Here is a 20,815-nt window from a genome sequence, read left to right as displayed (position 1 = left end):
TAACAATGTATGTATATGTACAAAATATGTATAATATGTTTATATACACAATATACAATGTATATATGGATATGTGTAAATGTATGTACACAATGTACAGTTACAGCTTACAGTTGACATATTTACAGTTACATTTATATGGTGGTGGTCCCCACAGTTTATCAGTTTCCTTGATTCAGGGCCCGAATGGCCTGTGGGAAGAAGCTCCTCTTCAGTCTCTCTGTCTTGGTCATCAGGGAGCGAAAGCACTTCCCTGACCTCAAAAGAGAGAAGAGCCTTTTGTTGGGATGGGTGGGGTCCTTCACAATCCTCCTGGCCTTGGTCTGGCACCGCTTGTAATAGATGCTCTGCAGGTCAGGAAGTTCCATATGAGTGATGCGCTCTGCTGAACGCACCACCCTTTGGAGTGCTTGTCTGTCCTGCTTGGTGCTGTTCCCAAACCAGACTGTGATGTTCCCCGTGAGGACGCTCTCGATAGTGCAGGTGTAGAAGTTCCGCAGTACCTTGGAGGGCAGTCTGAAGCATCTGAGGTGGTTAAGATGCTGACGAGCCGCCTTCTTTGCCAGGGAGTTGGTGTGGCGGGACCAGGACAGGTCCTGCGAGATGTGAACACCAAGGTAACTAGGATGCTAGGTAATCTACTCTCTTCTCCGTGGTTCCACTGATCCTCACAGGTTGGTAGTGCCGCTTCTACTTCTAGCTGCAATCCACGATCAGCTCCTTTGTCTTGCTGACGTTTAGGAGGAGATTATTTTCCTGGCACCAGTTTTCCAGGTGTTTAATCTCCTCCAGGTAGGCCCTCTCATCGTTGTCCGAGATCAGGCCCATGACGACAGTATCGTCAGCAAACTTGACAATGATGGTGGAGCTGGAAGTGGCTGTGCAATCCTAGGTGTACAGTGAGTGGAGCAGGGTGCTTAGAACACAGCCCTGAGGAGCTCCAGTGCTGAGGGTGAGGGTGGATGAGACACAGTGGCCCACTCGTACTGATTGTGGTCTGTCTGTTAGGAAGTTGGAGATCCAGTCGCACAGGGATGTATGCAGTCCTAGATCTTCCAACTTAGTAGTGAGTAAGGAGGGGATGATAGTGTTAAATGCTGAAATGTAGTCTACAAACAGCATTTTAACATAATTACCCCTCCCTTTGTCCAGGTGGGTCAGTGTGGTGTGGAGCAGATATGCAGTTGCATCATCAGTGGAGCGGTTGTGGCGGTATGCAAACTGCAGTGGGTCCATGGAGGCTGGCAGTGAAGATGTGATGAACTCTCTGACTAGCTTCTCAAAGCACTTCATCACGACTGATGTGAGGGCAACAGGGCAGTAGTCATTGAGGCCGGAGGGTCGAGGTTTCTTCGGGACCGGGACGATGATGGAACGCTTGAAGCTGGATGGGACGATACCGAGCGTCAGGGAGAGATTAAAGATGTCTGTGAATACTGGGGCTAGCTGGTCTGCGCAGGCTTTGAGGACTCTCCCAAAGATACCATCTGGTCCCACTGGCTTCCTGGTATTCACTCTTTTGAACACTCTCCTCACGTCACTCTCTGTGATGATGAGAGGGCACTGCTCTATGTTGGGCTCTCCGCATGCGCCATTGGCTGCACCGATAGCACCATTAGTGCTGCTAGCATTAGCCCTGCTAGCATTAGCGCTGTTAGCATTAGCGCTGCTAGCATTAGCACTGCTAGATGTAGCCTCGAAGTGAGCGAAGAATGTGTTCAGCTCGTTCGCCAGAGACTCATCCGCACATATCAGTCTGGAGGGTGGGCTCCTGTAGTCCATGATCATCCATAGTCCCTGCCACAGGGATCTAGAGCCACTCTGCTGGAACTGTGTCTCTAGTTTCCTCCCGTAGCGCCGCTTCGCCTCCCTCACCGCCCTGCGCACTCCGTATGCTGCAGACTTGTACTCGTCCATGTTTCCGCTGATGATCCCCGCATTGTAGGCAGCAGTGCGAGAGTTCAGAGCCTCGCGGATGGTTTTGTCCACCCAGGGCTTCTGGTTGGGAAACTTCTTGATTGTGGCTCTTGGAATCGTGTCATCCACCAGTTTCCCAATAAACCCCACTACTGCCTCCGTAAACTTGCTGACATCATCAGTGCTGCGCTGGAACATGTCCCAGTTTGCGTCATCCAGAGCATCCTGCAGAGCATCCACCGATTGGTCTGTCCAGCGCGCGACCTCCCTCTGAACCGGAGCTTCCTGTTTCAGCCTTTGTTTATATTTTGGTAGGAGGAAGATGGTGACGTGGTCTGACTTACCGAAGGGTGGATGAGCTAGTGCCTTGTAGCTGTCCTTGTATGGGGTGTAGCAGTGGTTGAGTGTCGTATTTCCCCTAGTGGGGAAGGTTACATGCTGGTAAAGGTTGGGGACTGCACGCTTGAGGTTAGTGCTGTTGAAATCCCCAACCATGATAAGTGCAGCATCCCGGTGTTGTGCCTGAAACTGTGTGAGAGCCTCATGAAGTTCCCACAGTGCAGTGTCCATGTTGGCCTGAGGTGGGATGTACACGGTGTTGATGATGACCAAAGTGAACTCCCGAGGAAGGTAGAAAGGATGAAACTTGAGGGTGAGCAGCTCCAGGTTGGGTGAGCAGGAGTGGGCAAGAGTGACAACATTGGCATTGTTGCACCAGCTGTTGTTTACCATCACACACACTCCACCGCCTCTCGAGTTCCCCAAATCTGCTGTCCTATCCATACGGTGAACCGAGAGGAACTCGGCCGGCTGGATGGCATGGTTTGGTACCGCTGGGTTCAGCCATGACTCGGTGAAGCAGAGGAGGTTGTAGTCCCGAATGTCCCTCTGGAACTTTATCCTGGCCTGGAGGTCATCGAGCTTGTTGTCTAGAAACTGGACATTGCCTAGCAGGATGCTAGGTAAGAGAGCTCGGTGTGCCCGAGCCCTCAGCCTGTTCCTGATGCCGGCTCGCTTCCCTCGAGGACTTTTCCTCGTGTCGTGTCCTTTGTTCTCCCTCAGGATCTCCGTCGGCCATCTTGGGTCCGGGGTTAGAGACGGCTTGAGGTGACTGCTATGTAGATTAAGAGAAATAAGAGCATCTCTGCTGTATGAGATACGTGTTGTGGTGTAAGAAGGGCTGCGGAGAAATCAGGGGTAGCGGGAACAGCGAAAAGAGCGAAAAGAGCGAAAAAAGTGCCAGGTGTGGACGGAGCAGTCGTGACGGCAGCCGACCTCATGAGTGTCATCTTGTCAAAGCCAAACAGAAAGCACTACAGCACTTTCTAAAGCAATAGCAGAGTCCATCAATGCAATCCATCTCCCAATACTGGAGCCATCTCTTTTCACTGGAGATCCACTAAGGTTTAAAGACTGGAAAATGTCCTTTCAAACACTGATAGACAGGAAGAACATTCCAGTAAATGAGAAGGTCTATTACCCACGCAAGTATGTTGGTGGATCTGCAAAGAAAGCTGTTAAGAGTTATTTATTTTTCGGTACAGATGCAACCTACCAGGCAGCATGGGGCATCCTGGACAAAATGTATGGAAGCTCCTTTGTGATTGCTTAGGCTTTCAGGGATAAACTCACCTCATGGCCCAAGATAGGACCTAAGGACAGTGTTGAACTAAGAGAGTTATCAGACTTTCTTCGAGGATGTCAACCACCGATGTCTCAGATCAAGAGTCTAAAAATCCTAGATGATTGTGGTGAAAATCAAAGGATACTCGCCAAGCTTCCTGATTGGTTAACTGCCAGATGGAACAGAAAGGTTGTTGAGCTTGAAGAAGCAACCGAGGCATTTCCTGGCTTCAGCCAGTTTGTTGAGTTTGTCACAAAGAAAGCTAAAATAGCTTGCAATCCAGTGACCTCTCTTCACGCGCTGAAGTCTAATGATGGTGAAAAGTTGAAGACACCAAGGACTCGAACCGTTGGCACAAAGGTGCTGGCAAGCAGCTCTGAAGAAAACTCAGATTCTAAAAGTTGCATCTTCCATGAGAAGTCAAGCCATGACATTCACGCATGTCGAAAGTTCATGGACAAATTGATTGCAGACAGAGTCAAGTTTGTGCAAGCCAAAAAAACTTTTGGGTGTTTGAAATCAGGACACCACTCAAGGAACTGTGAAAGGAGTGTCTGCAACTTATGTAAGGGTGACCACCTAACATGTTTACATCAAGACAGCCCCAAGGAGAGCAGAAAGAAAGAACAGGACAATACACCAAGGAAAAACAGGAAACACTTATGGAAGAAAGAAATATCAAATAAAAGAACAGAGTCTAAGCAGGTTGATAAAACGTCAAATGAAGCGTCTAACAGAGTGGTGCAAGACATAAATAGCACCTACATGTCTACAGTTGTTCCAGTATGGTTGTCCACAAGGAGTCATCCGGATAATGAAGTTCTCATTTATGCACTTCTGCGTCAATCCCTGTGTTGACAATGGCGATGTGATTGGAAGCAGCCATTGGATTGTTGTGAGACAAGTGTCACCAGAGGTTCAAGCAAATGCTGGTCTAACAAATGAAGTTTGATATATATGTCGAACAAAAGTCACAGAGTTAGTCACTCCATCAGATGTGCTAAAGGTACTTGAATCAGACTTCAGAAAGAGAACTGTAGAGGATGCTAACCTCTCTCAAGATGATCTGTACTTTATATCAATAATGGAGGAAGGAATTAAGATCAAAGCTGATGGTCATTGTGAAATGCCTTTGCCATTTAAGGAAGACAGGCCAAGTCTGCCAGACAACAGATGACGTGCAAATCATCTTCTTAAGTGCTTAAGAAGGAGATTTGAAAGGGACAAGCAATACCATAAAGATTATTCAGTCTTCATGAATGAAACAATAACTGGTGGAGGTGCTGTGAAGGTACAAGAAGAAGATATTGACAACAGTCCTGCCTCATACATCCCTCACCATGGGGTATATCACCCACAGAAGCCAAAATACGAGTTGTGTTTGACTGCTCAAACTTTAAAGGAATGTCATTGAATGACCATCTATTTACAGGTCGAGAGCTCACAAACAACCTAGTAGGTATTCTGTGTCGATTTTGCAAGGGTCCAGCAGCCATATTGTGCAATATTGAATGCATGTTCCATCAATTCCACGTAAGAGCAGAAGATCAGGACTATTTGAAATTCTTATAGTGGAACAATGGAGACATCGAATCCCAACCATCAGTCTACCGAATGAGATTGCACTTGTTCGGGGCAGCCTCATCACCTGGCTGTGCAAACTACGGTCTCAAATACATTGCTGCTCAAGACGAGGTCACTTCAGTGAAGCAGCCATCCACTTAATTGAAAGAAATTTTTATGTGGATGATGGCCTGACTTGTGTATCAACAGAAGATGATGCAAAACAACTAGTCAGTGAAGTGAGGCAGCTCTGTAATGCTGGCAAGCTACGAATTCATAAGTTCATTTCTAACAACCAAAGGGTACCCTGCTTCAACTCCTAAAGAAGAGTGTGCTGAAACAGTAAGTCAAGATTTAGCCTTGGGTGAGCCACAAATGGGTTAAATGGTGTGTCACTTCAGATCAATTCCGATTCAGAGTAGTTGTGAATGAACACCCACTTTCTAGGAGAGTTTTATGAACAGTGGCCTCTGTTTATGACCCACTTGGTTTTGTAGCACCTTACATTCTAGCTGGGAAAATAATACTTCAGCAAATGTGTCAAGACAAATTGAGATAGGATGATCCACTTTCTGATGATCTTCAATCACAGTAGGAGTCCTGGCTCTTGGAGCTGCAGAACCTAGCTGATTTCAAGATTCAGTGATATTATCTTTATATTGACTTGTTTACTGGACCAGACGTTCGCTGGTGTGATAAGCTTCCCAGCAGAGATTTTAAGGTGGGAGATATTGCAGTTGAAGACTCAGAAGTTCATGAGGCCTTCACAAGTAAGCCCTTGACAACAGAAGATTCACTTGTCAGTCGCTTCCTAAAGTTTTCCAGCTGGATGAGGTTAGTCAAAGCTGTTGCCAAACTCATATAACGTATCAGGGAGGTTAAGGGATTGGTAACTAGAACCAATGATGTCATGAGTCTTGAAGAGAGAAAGGATGCAGAACTTACAATCATACGCATTGTCCAAAGGGTAGCGTTTTCTGAGGAAATTCAAATCTTTCGGTACAAGAAGGAGATAACTACCAAGGATAAGGCCAGCAGGCTACACAGATTGAATCCTTTCTTGGATGAGCAAGGCATCCTCAGAGTGGGGCATTGATTAGAGCATGCTGCATTGCATCCACACATGAAACATCCAGCAGTCTTACCAAAGGACAGCCACATATCAAAGTTACTGATTAAACATTACACGTACACCATCAAGTACACCATCAAGGGTGTGGCATGACAGTAATGTGCTACGATCAAATGGCATTTGGATACTCGAATGCAGTTATGCTGTGTCTTCATACATCTACAAATTTGTCAAATGCAGGAAGTTCAGAAGGTGTACAGAAGAGCAAAGAATGGCAGATTTATCCGAGGAAAGCATGTAACCAACGCCCCCCTTCACATATTGTGAGATGGATTGTTTTGGCCCATGTCTATGTCAAGGAAGGGAGAAGGGAGCTGAAGTGCTATGGTCTGCTCTTTACCTGTCACACTGTGCACATAGAACTGCTCGGCGACATGATAACTGATGCCTTTGTTAATGCTCTTCGCGCCTTCATTGCCCTCCATGGAAACGTTCGACAACTTCAGTCTGATCATGGCACTAACTTTGTAGGTGCAAGATGTGAGTTTCTGGAAGCCATAAAGGAAATGGACCAAGAAAGTTTAAGGCAATTGAGTTCGTCATGAACACTCCATCTGCCAGCCATATGGATGGAGTCTGTAAAACAAAAGGGGAACAAAAAAACTACCTGCTCTTCACTAGCAAGAAACCAAAATTTAATTGGAGTTGCTTCTGCCCTCTAACTACATAGAGCAGAATTCCCAAGTGTTGTAAAACTATGGGTGCACCTCTCTTACCTGTTTGAATGCAATAGTTGGCACAAAAGTGACAAGGAAGCAGAGTGGTGACTTTCAGCAACAAAAATCCGGTCTGGCTGTGTCTAAATACTTGTGAACTGAACTATTAGTGCACTGAATATTAGTGATATTTCAACATGAGAATAAACTATTAGATAATCTGTAGCATTGTCTAGACAATTCCATTTGTTATGAAAATGTTATAGTAAAAAAACTGTCATGATGCAGTCATTACCCAGTCAACAACACACGCATGCAAACACTGACAACCATTCTGCACACACCAGGCCACCCGTATCCTGCTGCTAGCGTCCCTGGATACCCAGTAACCCTTTAGGGTGTTTGTCCTACTTACTGCATTTTGTTTGCTGCTTGCTTGGCCAGGCTGCTCTTTCTTTAGTTCATTGTAATAAATTTCTGCCTGCCTCTCCACTCTTGCCTCGCTCCCTGACTACAGCGCCATATCACAAATCCGCTCAGAGCATGAAAGACTAATGTGATAATAACAAAGTAAACAAATTGATGATTTTTTAAAAAATTCATAATACTATATATATCACAATAAAACAGTTCATAAATAATATAAATGAAATCAATGAGTATAATATTTCATTAATTGTACAAGAGGTCAACTTTTACTTCAGGTTGGATCAGTTGTAATGACATCGAACCACACACCAGAAACACCCCAAACTAAATAATATGGACATCATTATGATTAACACTGAATACATAACCACGCCTCCTGTGCTCAATTCCCACCCTCATATACTGACAGGTCATCACTGCAAGGTGGTTATTTAAACCAGTGTAAAGCATCGATCCAAACTTTCATTGTGCTGGGAGGCACCAAGCCCACCATGCAGATCACTTCACATTTGGTGTCATTTGTATCAGTGCTGTGGATGACTGTGTTCAGCCCTGCAGGATGTAAAGCAAAGCCAGATAGCTGCAGGCAGTGGACTCAACCTCAGATACCTGGGCTTTTTATGAATGGAGATTTTGTGATTGGGGGTGTTTTCTCTATTCACTACTACATCAGATTAGAGCAGAACACCTACACCAGGCTGCCACCACAGCCACAGTGCTCTGGGAGGTCTGTCTGTCAGGTTGGAGTAAATAGTACAAACAGCAGGGCATTTTATTAAAATTACAGAGAAATGATTGTTTTCAAATTCTGCTTTCCCATTTGTACCCAATTGTTATTGTGCCAGTGACACCTACAATGCAGAGTAAGCAGCACAGATATCTTTGTTTTTATGTTGTGTGTTAATTTTTGTGTGTTGCTCTCTTCAAACAGCATGGACTTCAGGGAGCTGCGCATCGCCCGTGCTATGGAGTTCGCCATCCACGAGATCAACAACAGAACGGATCTCCTGCCGGGTATTACTTTGGGCTACCAGATACACGACTCGTGCGAATCCGTAGCGATGGCGATCAAATTTGCACTTCAGTTTGCGAACGGCTTGGACCTGGTTTTCAATTACACTAATTTCTGTTCAAGATATGCAGCACCCACTGTACCTGCTTTCGTAGGAGATTCTGTTACCACCCCGTCAATTAGCATGGCGAGAACTCTCGGTCTTTTTGGAATTCCACAGGTAAATACTGTAGGCATCGCCTCATGATGGCATGGTTTAAAAATGTCTAGTTATCTCTAATCTTTTGCTATCGTTGTTAGATATAGTTAGCTTCGGAAAAATAATTAATGAAATGGTTTATGTATGGGCCTATGAAAGAAGTGGCAAATACTTCAATATATGTTCAATATAAAAAACTATCCCATAAATAGTCGATAAAACTACTCAACTCAAACTACTCACATAGCTAATGATTCTGTCTGCTTTCATATTCTGACTAAATTACAGGTGAGTCATTTCGCAACGTGCGCTTGTCTGAGCGATAAGAGGGAGTTTCCTACCTTCTTTAGAACCATACCTAGTGACGCACACCAAGCGGTTGCACTGGCGAGAATGGTGAAGTATTTCGGCTGGACATGGATTGGAGCAGTGCGCAGCGACACGGAATATGGAAATTACGGAATGGCAGCGTTCCTAAAGGCTGCGCAGGAGGAGGGGATCTGTGTGGAGTACTCCGAGGTCTACTACAGGACACAACCGCGAAAGAAACTGGAGCGAGTGGCAAATGTCATCCGCAGATCTTCAGCCCGTGTAATAGTAGCGTTTGTTCACTCAAGCGACCTACAATTTCTTTTGGATGATCTGACACAGGAACCACCGACTTCGCTTCTGTGGATAGGCACCTCGTGGATCATAAATCCAGAATTTTTGCGGTTTAACATATGCGCGGGTGCATTAGGTTTTGGGGTTCCCCTGTCAGTTATCCCAGGTTTTCGTGAGTTTCTTCTGGACCTCTCTCCAGCACAAGCCTTGAAATCGCCCCTGTTAGCAGAATTTTGGGAGAGCTCGTTCAGCTGTAGTCTAAAAGGGCGGACAGGCTCCTCAGAGTTCCTGCGGGACTGTGACGGCAGTGAGGATATCCGCGCGCTGCAGAACCCATACACAGACACGTCTCAGCTGCGCATTTCTAACTTGGCGTATAAAGCTACATATGCCATAGCGCATGCACTCCACAGTGTTATCTGTAATGAAACTCATTGCGACAAGTCCATTAAATTCTCACCATGGCAGGTATAAATTCACTCAGTTTAAAACCAGATGAATTCATAAATATTGATATTTTTAAATCAGCATCTTACATTTTTATGAAAACTCTCAGATATATAAGATGAGATGAGGTAGACCTTATTAATTTGTCGTGGACACACATTCAGTATCTGTTTTTAAAATACAAATAAAATAGTGCATACTTATGGTGCATACACAAACTACCATCTTTACAAATGCACTCAAACAATATTGACATACATACATTGGCAGCCTGTTGTATATTTTAGTTTTATGTTAGTTGTATGTTTTACTTATGTACAGATTTTTTTTACAGAATCATTAGTCATTTATTTAAACACTGCAGGGCTACATGTGAATCTAAGTTGTTTATATAAGGAATTCACAGAGTGCTATGACCTCTCACCACTCCAGATACGTGACGAGCTCAAGAGAGTGAACTTCACCACAAAGAATGGTTATCAGGTCAGCTTTGATTCCAATGGAGATCCTGTGGCTGTCTATGAACTCATAAATTGGCAGTTTCAGAAAGATGGCACTTTAAATATGGTAACAGTGGGTGACTATGATGCATCCAAACTGAGAGGACAGGAGTTCAGAATGAGCAGTGCTATCCGCTGGGTGGGAGGACAGACAGAGGTAAAGTCTAACACCTTAACACATTTTCTGATTTATATTTATGTTCTATGGAATTCAAGCCTGGGTCTAAATTCAGCAAAAGATTTGTATTTGTGTTATTCTGTAATGTCATTTCCAGATGACAGTGTCTGTGTGCAGTGAGAGCTGCCCTCCAGGCACCAGGAAGGCTGTGCAGAAAGGAAGGCCTGTCTGCTGCTATGACTGTGTACCATGTGCAGAGGGAGAGATCAGTAACAAGACAGGTAGAATGTCAGTGCATAATGTAGAATGAAGATTTTAACACCATCTTTTATCTTGATTGTTATTTTACACAATAAAGACATGCTTCAGTGTTGAGTGTATGGCAGAACACATCCTTGGACATATGCCTTTGTTTAAAATGCATTAGAAGGTTACAGTAAAAACTAATTTGTCCTATTAGCTTTGATTCAGACTGTTCCAGTGCAGAATAATGTCCTCCTCTAAGAATTCATTATGACATTCCCATTAAATTTATATTAAAGTATCCTTGTAAAATAATGACCACAGTGCTTAAGCCGCTATATCATGTCTATCACAACACTAAACCTGCAGTAGTGAAAGTGGTAAGTAAACCCTTCCTGAACATAAGGAAACTTTGAGAACAGCCAAATCTCAAAAGGAAAACAGGTTCCCCTTTGGGTCACCTACTATAAAGATAAATATACAATGGTTTTGGTGGGGAGACATGTTATGGTTTCTTGATTCACTTGTGCTGTTGTGCTATGTGCTCTAAATGCATTATAAGGACCTGCTTTTTATGTATTTATGACTTTTCCAACTTCTTAGACTCTTTGGATTGTGTGCACTGCCCTAATGAGTTCTGGCCAAACTCCAAACAAGACAGCTGCCTCCCCAAGCCTGTTGAGTTCCTGTCATGGGATGACACTCTAGCCATCATTCTGACAGGGTTCTCAATCACTGGAGCCTTCATGGCTGTGTGTATAGCTGTTGTCTTCTACAAACACAGGGCGTCTCCCATTGTCCGAGCCAACAACTCAGAGCTGAGCTTCCTGCTGCTCTTCTCTCTGACTCTGTGTTTCCTCTGTTCACTTACTTTCATTGGTCGGCCCTCTGAGTGGTCCTGTATGCTGCGCCACACAGCATTTGGGATCACCTTCGTCCTCTGCATCTCCTGTGTTCTGGGGAAAACAATAGTGGTGTTAATGGCCTTCAGGGCTACACTTCCAGGCAGTAATGTCATGAAATGGTTTGGGCCTCCACAGCAGAGACTCAGTGTTCTTTCCTTTACTCTCATACAGGTTATTATATGTCTGGTTTGGTTAAAAATATCACCTCCATTTCCCTTCAAAAATCTAAAGCACTACAAAGAACAGATAATCTTGGAATGTGACTTAGGTTCAGCTATAGGTTTCTGGGCTGTACTGGGTTACATAGGATTCCTGGCTCTTTTATGTTTTATATTGGCCTTTCTAGCACGGAAGCTGCCTGATAAATTTAATGAAGCCAAATTCATCACATTCAGCATGCTCATATTCTGTGCAGTTTGGATTACCTTTATCCCAGCTTATGTCAGCTCTCCAGGAAAGTTCACAGTAGCTGTGGAGATATTTGCCATTTTGGCTTCAAGCTTTGGTTTAATTGTTTGTATTTTTGCTCCCAAATGTTTCATAATTGTGTTTAGGCCAGAGCAGAATACCAAGAAACACCTTATGAGTAAAGTACCTTCTAAAGCTTTTTAAAATCTTCATATGAATAGGACATTTAAAATGAAGATCCAGCACTTTATCCATACTGTGCTGAGATAATTACATTTATATGTACATAGGTTTTATGTTTATATATGCTTTATATACACTGGCAAAAATGTAGAAATCCCCACTGAACCAATCTAAGATTCATACAGTCCTAATATATATATATATATATATATATATATATATGAGCTCATTGAATGATTTATACAGACCTAATTTTATCACATTGTATAAATAAATGTGAGTTTATTTCTGAATTAAATGAGTTTTATGTACAAATATAATGTTCTTTTTGTTTATGTGCTACTGTTGTTCATAAATTTAAATGCATTAATTTATGAGACTTGCATGAGCCTCATTTAATATTAGAATTTAGAGTTTAGTCCAGTTAAAAAAAAACACTATAAATATAGTTTCTGCCTGCTGATAATGGTTTATACATGAAGGAGACAGAAGTAGCCCATGTATTTGACATAACTGGTCACTTTACTATACAACAAACTATCACAGGAGTACAATGCACAGGAACAAAGAAGGAAGCAAACGTGAGTCTCCAACTGAAAGTTTTAATGAAATGAATGAACACAGTTGAATATAAAAGTGCACAAAATAGAACTAAAGAAAGCCATTATCAGTGCCATACAAACAGAAAGTGTGATAATGTGGTGAATGATGCAAAAACACACACTACCTGCTTGGGGTGTGGCAAGAAACCAAAACAGAGAACATATGGAACAGAAAACTAAACTAACAAAAGCCATGTTCAACATCACTATCATGCGCATTGAAATATATTTAAATTAAAATTTGAAAAAATGTCCTTAATTGGCATTTAATTTTTAAATGTTTCTAATATTCACTTTTAGAACTGAGTTTTGCCCTCAGTATAAAATGCAATATTCAGTAGCAATGACTACTACATTTACTCAATTGAATGTACTTATACCAAATGTTGATGGATTTGTAATTTTCTACTTTTAAGCCATGTGGATCAGTTTCAGTGTGAATCCACATTACAACTGGAAAATTAAGTAATCTTAGTGACTTCACATGAGGCATGGTCATCAGTGCTATACTAGCAGGGTTAAGAGTATACCAAATGCTAAAACTATACAGAGAATTGTGTGATTGATGGAAAACATTCAGCAAAAAGGGATCCTCAGGATGAATATAACTCATCAACATAAGCACTCAGAGGATGACAAAAATCATTCAGACAAACAGGCAGTGCACAGTCAAGCAAATTGCAACCAAATACAACAGTGACACTTCAAGTAACGTGACCGAATTCACAACTTGAATTTTCCTTGGAATGGAGGGGATATAACATCAGACCACCAGATCCGGTTCCATTGCTATCTAAGGGAAACAGAAAGACAAGACCTGAGTGGGCAAAAGAGCACAAAAACTGGATCACTGAGAAGTGGACACACATTGCTTGATCAGATGAATCCAGATTTCTGTTGCACTGTGCTGATAAAAAAGTCAGAATTTGTTGCAAGCAGTATAAATCGATGACCCCTTCTTGTCAGGTGTCAAAACTTCAGGCTCTTGGATATGGAGTAATGGTGGGGGAAAGTTTTCTTGGCACACCCTGGGTCCTCTTATACCTGTGGATGGATGTTTGGACAGTAGAGCATACCTACATATTGTGGCCAACCAAGTTCTTCCCTTCATGGTAGCTGTTTACTGTATGGCAGAAGGACTTCCTTGCTTCCCTGGCCTTCACAGTCCTCAGCCTTTATAAACCATCTTTGGGAAGAGGTAGTACAGGCTGTTCAGAGCATGCCAGTGCCTTCATCTAATTAGAGGTCACCAGAACTTTTTATTGTACAACACCCTCCAAACTGGTTAGCTGCCCAACCCCAACCCAAATTTCCCCCTACACACTGTATTAACACTTTCATTTAGGACATACTATTAAGAACTTTAACACAGTAGCTATATAAAACCTTACTGGGTATAGTGTGAAGATCTAAATGTTGAAGTCCATTAATGACCAGAAATAACTTTGACATGCCGCTTAAGTATGGAGTAAGGCCAATCATTGGGAATGGGTTCTCTCTGGTGGGCACTGCATTCCTACTAGTGTACAGTTTTATGACAGTATGATATAATGGATGAACCTCAAGCCAAGCAGTGAAGCTACTGTCTGGGCATCAACGAAACCTGGTCTAGCCACATGCCCCACCTGCAGCACTCGGGATGATCTTTGAGGTATTCAAGACCTGAGTGAATGGAATACAGGACTGTGATCAACAGCTTTGAGTGGGGTGGGATGAACAACCTCCAGCTCAATGTGGCTAAGACTAAAGATAAGATGCTGAATGTTAGAAGACCCAAGACCCACACAAACCCTGTATCTATACTGGGAGAGGAGATGGACATGATGAACATCTATTGCTACCTGGGTTTGCTAAACTGGATGTATAACAATAAGCAATCTACAAAGCAAATAGACAGACTCTGCTTTTTAAGAAAGCCGATGTCCTTTAATGTATGCAGCGGCAGCCTACAAACTTTCAGGCCAAGCCACACACTACACACAAGAAACAGGAATCACAGCACAACCTACAGCACAGGCAGAAAGAAAATGGAGAAGGACAGCATCAACTCCCTGCTCTTCACTAAAAAGAAACCACGATTTAAACTGTATAGGTGCACCACTCTTACCTGTTTGAAAACCATAGGTGGCACAAAAGTGACAAAAATGCAGAGTGGTGACTTTCAGCAACCAACAATAGTGTCTGGGGAGTGTCCAAATACTTATAAACCCGAATTACTAATGATCACTGCACTATTAGAATATTAGTGATATTTAAACATGAGAATAAAGAATTAAATAATCATCAGAACTGCCTAGAAAATTGCATTGAAAATTGTATATTAAATTACCATGCTGCGCTCAGTACCCAGTCAACTACATACACCTGCAGACACCGACAACCACTCTGCACACACCAGTCAAAACAGAATCAATCCAGTTATCCCAATCACCCACTGCTTATTACATTTTATTCACCTGTTTCTTATTTCCCTTTAAGTATTTATTCCCGCAGGTCCCATGAAGACTCATGTCACCTTAACCACCATAGGAGAATGTTCTATGCCCTTCCAAACACGTATCCTGCTGCAAGCATCCCTGAATACCCTGTTACCCTCTAGGGTTGCTGTCATACTCATAGCCTTTTGTTGTTTGCCACTTGCTGGGCCAGGCTGCTCTTTCTTTAGTTCATTGTAATAAATTTCTGCCTGCCTCTCCACTCTTGCCTCGCTCCCTGACTACAGCACCATGTCACACAAATGAGCTCAGAGAATGAAAGACTAATATAACAATAACAAAAGAAAGAAAGTAAACAAATTGATGAGTTTTTAAAAATGCTTAATACTATATATCACAATAAAACACAGTTTATAAACAACATGAATGAAATCAATTAGTATTTCGTTCATTGTACAAGAGGTCAACATATACTATATATCACAATAAAACATAGCTCATAAATAATATAAATGAAATAAATGAGTATAGTATATTATTCATTGTACAAGAGCTCAACATTTACTTCAGCTTGGTTCAGTTTTGCTGTAATGACATTGAAATACACACCAGAAATACCACAAACTAAATGGTATGGACATCATTATGATTAACACTGAATAAATAACCACGCCTCCTGTGCCCAATTCACACCCACATTTACTGACAGGTCATCACAGCAAGGTGGCTATTTAAACCAGTGTAAAGCAGCCATCCAGACCTTCAGAGTACTGGGAGGCACAAAGTCCAACATGCAGATCACTTCAAGTCTGGTGTCATTTGTATCAGTGCTGTGGATGATTGTGTTCAGCCCTGCAGGATGTAAAGCAAACCCAGTCAGCTGCAGGCTGTGGACTGAGCCTCAGATACCTGGGCTTTCTATGAATGGAGATTTTGTGATTGGGGGTGTTTTCTCTATTCACTACTACATCAGATTAGAGCAGAACACCTACACCAGGCTACCACCACAGCCACAGTGCTCTGGGAGGTCTGTCTGTCTGTATGTTGGAGTACACAGTACAAACAGCAGTGCATTTTATTAGAATTAGAGAGAAACTATTGTTTTCAAATTCTGCTTTCCCATTTGCACCCATTTGTTATTGTGCCAGTGACACCTACAATGCAGAGTAAGCAGCACAGATATCTTTGTTTTTTATGTTGTGTGTTAATTTTTGTGTGTTGCTCTCTTCAAACAGCATGGACTTCAGGGAGCTGCGCATCGCCCGTGCTATGGAGTTCGCCATCCATGAGATCAACAACAGAACGGATCTCCTGCCGGGTATTACTTTGGGCTACCAGATACATGACTCGTGCGAATCCGTACCGAAGGCGATGGAATTTGCACTTCAGTTTGCGAACGGCTTCGACCTGGTTTTCAATTATATGAATTTCTGTACAACGGCTGCAGCCCCCACTGTACCTGCTGTCGTAGGAGATTCTGTTACCATCCCGTCAATTAGTTTGGCCAGAATTTTTGGGCTTTTTGGAATTCCACTGGTAAATACTGTAGGCATTGCAACATAATGTCATAGTTAAAACATTCTAGCTATCTCTAATATTTTGCCATCGTTGTTAGATGTATTTAGCTGCAGAAAAATAATTAATGAATAGGCCTCCATATAAGCCTATGTAAGATAAGGTAAATAGCCTACTGAAATACATGGGTAACCTAACAAACTCCCCATATCCCATAAATAGTCGCTCATAAAAGGGAGTTACTTAAAGCAGAATCAACTCAAATTACTCAAATAACAGTTCTGTCTCCTTTCATATCCTGACTGAATTACAGGTGAGTCATTACGCAACGTGCGCTTGTCTGAGCGATAAGAGGGAGTTTCCTACCTTCTTTAGAACCATACCTAGTGACGCACACCAAGCGGTTGCACTGGCGAGAATGGTGAAGTATTTTGGCTGGACATGGATTGGAGCAGTGCGCAGCGATACGGAATATGGAAATTACGGAATGGCAGCGTTCCTAAAGGTTGCTCAGGAGGAGGGGATCTGTGTGGAGTACTCTGAGGTGTACTCCAGGACACAACCACGCAGGAAACTGGAGCGAGTGGCAAATGTCATCCGCAGATCTACAGCCCGTGTAATAGTAGCGTTTGTTCAGTCAAGTGACCTACAATTTCTTTTGGATGATCTGACACAGGAACCACCACCTCCGCTTCTGTGGATAGGCACCTCATGGATCATAAATCCAGAATTTTTGCGGTTTAACATATGCGCGGGTGCATTAGGTTTTGGGGTCAGCAGGTCCGTTATCCCAGGTTTTCCTGAATTTCTTCTAGACCTCTCTCCAACACAAGCCTTGAAATCGCCCCTATTAACAGAATTTTGGGAGAGCTCATTCAGCTGTAGCCTAAAAGGGCAGTCAGGCTCCTCAGAGTTCCTGCGGGAATGTGATGGCAGTGAGGATATCCGCGCGCTACAGAACCCATACACAGACACGTCTCAGCTGCGCATTTCTAACTTGGCGTATAAAGCTACATATGCCATAGCGCATGCACTCCACAGTGTTATCTGTAATGATACTCATTGCGACAAGTCCATTAAATTCTCACCATGGCAGGTATAAATTCACTCAATTTAATACCAGATTAATTCATAAATATTGATATTTTTAAATCAGCATCTTACATTTTTATTGAAACTCTCAGACATATAAGATGAGATGAGATAGACCTTATTAATTTGTCGTGGACACACATTCAGTATCTGTTTTTAAAATACAAATAAAATAGCGCATACTTATGGTGCATACACAAACTACCATCTTTACACATGCACTCAAACAATATTGACATACATTGGCAGCCTGTTGTATATTTTAGTTTTATGTTAGTTGTATGTTTTACTTATGTACAGATTTTTTTTACAGAATCATTAGTCATTTATTTAAACACTGCAGGGCTACATGTGAATCTAAGTTGTTTATATAAGGAATTCACAGAGTGCTATGACCTCTCACCACTCCAGATACGTGACGAGCTCAAGAGAGTGAACTTCACCACAAAGAATGGTTATCAGGTCAGCTTTGATTCCAATGGAGATCCTGTGGCTGTCTATGAACTCATAAATTGGCAGTTTCAGAAAGATGGCACTTTAAATATGGTAACAGTGGGTGACTATGATGCATCCAAACTGAGAGGACAGGAGTTCAGAATGAGCAGTGCTATCCGCTGGGTGGGAGGACAGACAGAGGTAAAGTCTAACACCTTAACACCTTTTCTGATTCATATTTATGTTCTGTGGAATTCAAGCCTGGGTCTAAATTCAGCAAAAGATTTGTATTTGTGTTATTCTGTAATGTCATTTCCAGATGACAGTGTCTGTGTGCAGTGAGGGCTGTCCTCCAGGCACCAGGAAGGCTGTACAGAAAGGAAGGCCTGTCTGCTGCTATGACTGTGTACCATGTGCAGAAGGAGAGATCAGTAACAAGACAGGTAGAATGTCAGTGCATAATGTAGAATGAAGATTTTAACACCATCTTTTATCTTGGTTGTTATTTTACACAATAAAGACATGCTTCAGTGTTGAGTGTATGGCAGAACACATCCTTGGACATATGCCTTTGTTTAAAATGCATTAGAAGGTTACAGTAAAAACTAATTTGTCCTATTAGCTTTGATTCAGACTGTTCCAGTGCAGAATAATGTCCTCCTCTAAGAATTCATTATGACATTCCCATTAAATTTATATTAAAGTATCCTTGTAAAATAATGACCACAGTGCTTAAGCAACTATATCATGTCTATCACCACACTAAGCCTGCAGTAGTGAAAGTGGTAAGTAAACCCTTCCAGAGAATAAGAAAACATTGAGAACAGCCAAATCTCAAAAGGAAAAAAGGTTCCTCTTTGGGTCACCTACTGTAAAGATAAATATACAATGGTTTTGCTGGAGAGACATGTTCTTGTTTCTTGATTCACTTGTGCTTTTGTGCTATGTGCTGTAAAATGCATTATAAGGACCTACTTTTTATGTATTTATGACTTTTCCAACTTCTTAGACTCTTTGGATTGTGTGCACTGCCCTACTGAGTTCTGGCCAAACTCCAAACAAGAAAGCTGCCTCCCCAAGCCTGTTGAGTTCCTGTCCTGGGATGACACTCTAGCCATCATTCTGACAGGGTTCTCAATCACTGGAGCCTTCATGGCTGTGTGTATAGCTGTTGTCTTCTACAAACACAGGGCATCTCCCATCGTCCGAGCCAACAACTCAGAGCTGAGCTTCCTGCTGCTCTTCTCTCTGACTCTGTGTTTCCTCTGTTCGCTTACTTTCATTGGTCGGCCCTCTGAGTGGTCCTGTATGCTGCGCCACACAGCGTTTGGGATCACCTTCGTCCTCTGCATCTCCTGTGTTCTGGGGAAAACAATAGTGGTGTTAATGGCCTTCAGGGCTACACTTCCAGGCAGTAATGTCATGAAATGGTTTGGGCCTCCACAACAGAGACTCAGTGTTCTTTCCTTTACTCTAATACAGGTCCTTATATGTCTGGTTTGGTTAAAAATATCACCTCCATTTCCCTTCAAAAATCTAAAGCACTACAAAGATCAGATAATCTTGGAATGTGACTTAGGTTCAGCTATAGGTTTCTGGGCTGTACTAGGTTACATAGGATTCCTGGCTCTTCTATGTTTTATATTGGCTTTTCTAGCACGGAAGCTGCCTGATAACTTTAATGAAGCCAAATTCATCACATTCAGCATGCTCATATTTTGTGCAGTTTGGATCACCTTTATTCCAGCTTATGTCAGCTCTCCTGGAAAATTCACAGTAGCTGTGGAGATATTTGCCATTCTGGCTTCAAGCTTTGGTTTAATTCTTTGTATTTTTGCTCCCAAATGTTTCATAATTGTGTTTAGGCCAGAGCAGAATACCAAGAAGCACTTTATGAGTAAAGTGCCATCTAAACCTCTTTAAAACCTTCATATGAATAGGACAGGTACTTCATATGAATAGGACAGGTAAGATCCAGCACTTTATCCAAACTATGCTGAGATAAAATTACATTTATATGTACATATCTTTTATGTTTATATATACTTTATATACATGAATTACATCACTGGCAAAAAATGTAGAAATCCCCACTGAATCAACATTTTTACAGACCTAATTTTATGACATTGTGTAAATAAATTTGGGTTTATTTTGGTATTAAATAAGTTTTATGTACAAATATAGGCTTTTTAATTTGTTTTTATGTTCCTAAATTTAAATATATTAATTTATGAGAATTGCATGAACATCATTAACATTAGAATTTAGAGTTGAGTCCAGTAAAAAAGAAACACTAAAAATATAGTTTCTGCCTGCTGATAATCGATGGTTCATGTCTATGAAGGAGACGTAGAAGTAGCCCATGTATTTGACATGACTGGTCACATCACAAGACAACATAATAAACTGTCATGGGAGTACAATGCACAAGAACAAAGGAGGAAGCAAATGTGAGTCTTCAACTGAAAAGTTTAATGAAATGAATGAAAATACAGTTGAATATAAAAGTGCACTAAACAGAACTAAAGAAAGTCAACATGACAGTATCAGTGACTGAGAACAGTCATGCAAACAAAAAAGGCTTTAAAAGTATAGAAAATTAACATAATACAGAGGTAGCGCAGTGAATGAACATGCACTACGTGAGCGGGCCGTGACAATAAACCAAAACAGATAACGTATGAAACAGAAAACCTAAAACAAAAGCCATGTTCAATGTCATCATTGTCTAATGGAGGCTACTGGTGGGGGGGCACCATCAAACCATCATATGAATTGAGATACATTTCAATTA

The 20,815-nt window shown here is 42.0% G+C and overlaps 2 protein-coding genes across 2 annotated transcripts; both read left to right on the top strand.

The window, feature by feature from the left end:
* Positions 1-7,808: 7,808 nt before the first annotated feature.
* Positions 7,809-12,099, top strand: LOC113590983 (extracellular calcium-sensing receptor-like). The gene is made up of 6 exons (XM_027031331.3): positions 7,809-8,048; positions 8,253-8,553; positions 8,821-9,603; positions 10,015-10,239; positions 10,358-10,481; positions 11,047-12,099. Exons 1-6 carry the CDS (start codon positions 7,813-7,815, stop codon positions 11,958-11,960), a joined length of 2,583 nt encoding a protein of 860 aa, XP_026887132.3. The 5' UTR covers positions 7,809-7,812; the 3' UTR covers positions 11,961-12,099.
* Positions 12,100-14,211: 2,112 nt separating this feature from the next.
* On the top strand, positions 14,212-20,085 carry LOC118241215 (extracellular calcium-sensing receptor-like). Its single transcript, XM_035525424.2, has 7 exons — positions 14,212-14,402; positions 15,686-16,003; positions 16,212-16,512; positions 16,805-17,587; positions 17,995-18,219; positions 18,338-18,461; positions 19,028-20,085. Exons 1-7 carry the CDS (start codon positions 14,212-14,214, stop codon positions 19,939-19,941), a joined length of 2,856 nt encoding a protein of 951 aa, XP_035381317.2. The 3' UTR covers positions 19,942-20,085.
* The last annotated feature ends 730 nt before the right edge of the window (positions 20,086-20,815 follow it).

This window comes from Electrophorus electricus, chromosome 6 (genome assembly GCF_041902795.1).
Source record: "Electrophorus electricus isolate QZ-2024a chromosome 6, ASM4190279v1, whole genome shotgun sequence".
In the NCBI taxonomy this organism is placed as follows: Eukaryota; Metazoa; Chordata; class Actinopteri; order Gymnotiformes; family Gymnotidae; genus Electrophorus; species Electrophorus electricus.
Note: the sequence above shows the minus strand (reverse complement) of the source record. Positions and strands in the feature narration are given on the sequence as shown.

Coding starts and splice junctions, on each gene's coding strand:
- LOC113590983 (XM_027031331.3), top strand. CDS start 7,813: ATGCAGATCACTTCACATTTGGTGTCATTTGTATCAGTGCTGTGGATG. Junction 9,604..10,014: donor TTAAATTCTCACCATGGCAG/GTATAAATTCAC, acceptor TCACCACTCCAG/ATACGTGACGAGCTCAAGAG. Junction 10,240..10,357: donor GGGTGGGAGGACAGACAGAG/GTAAAGTCTAAC, acceptor TGTCATTTCCAG/ATGACAGTGTCTGTGTGCAG.
- LOC118241215 (XM_035525424.2), top strand. CDS start 14,212: ATGGAATACAGGACTGTGATCAACAGCTTTGAGTGGGGTGGGATGAAC. Junction 16,004..16,211: donor CAGCCACAGTGCTCTGGGAG/GTCTGTCTGTCT, acceptor CTCTTCAAACAG/CATGGACTTCAGGGAGCTGC. Junction 16,513..16,804: donor GGCTTTTTGGAATTCCACTG/GTAAATACTGTA, acceptor ACTGAATTACAG/GTGAGTCATTACGCAACGTG.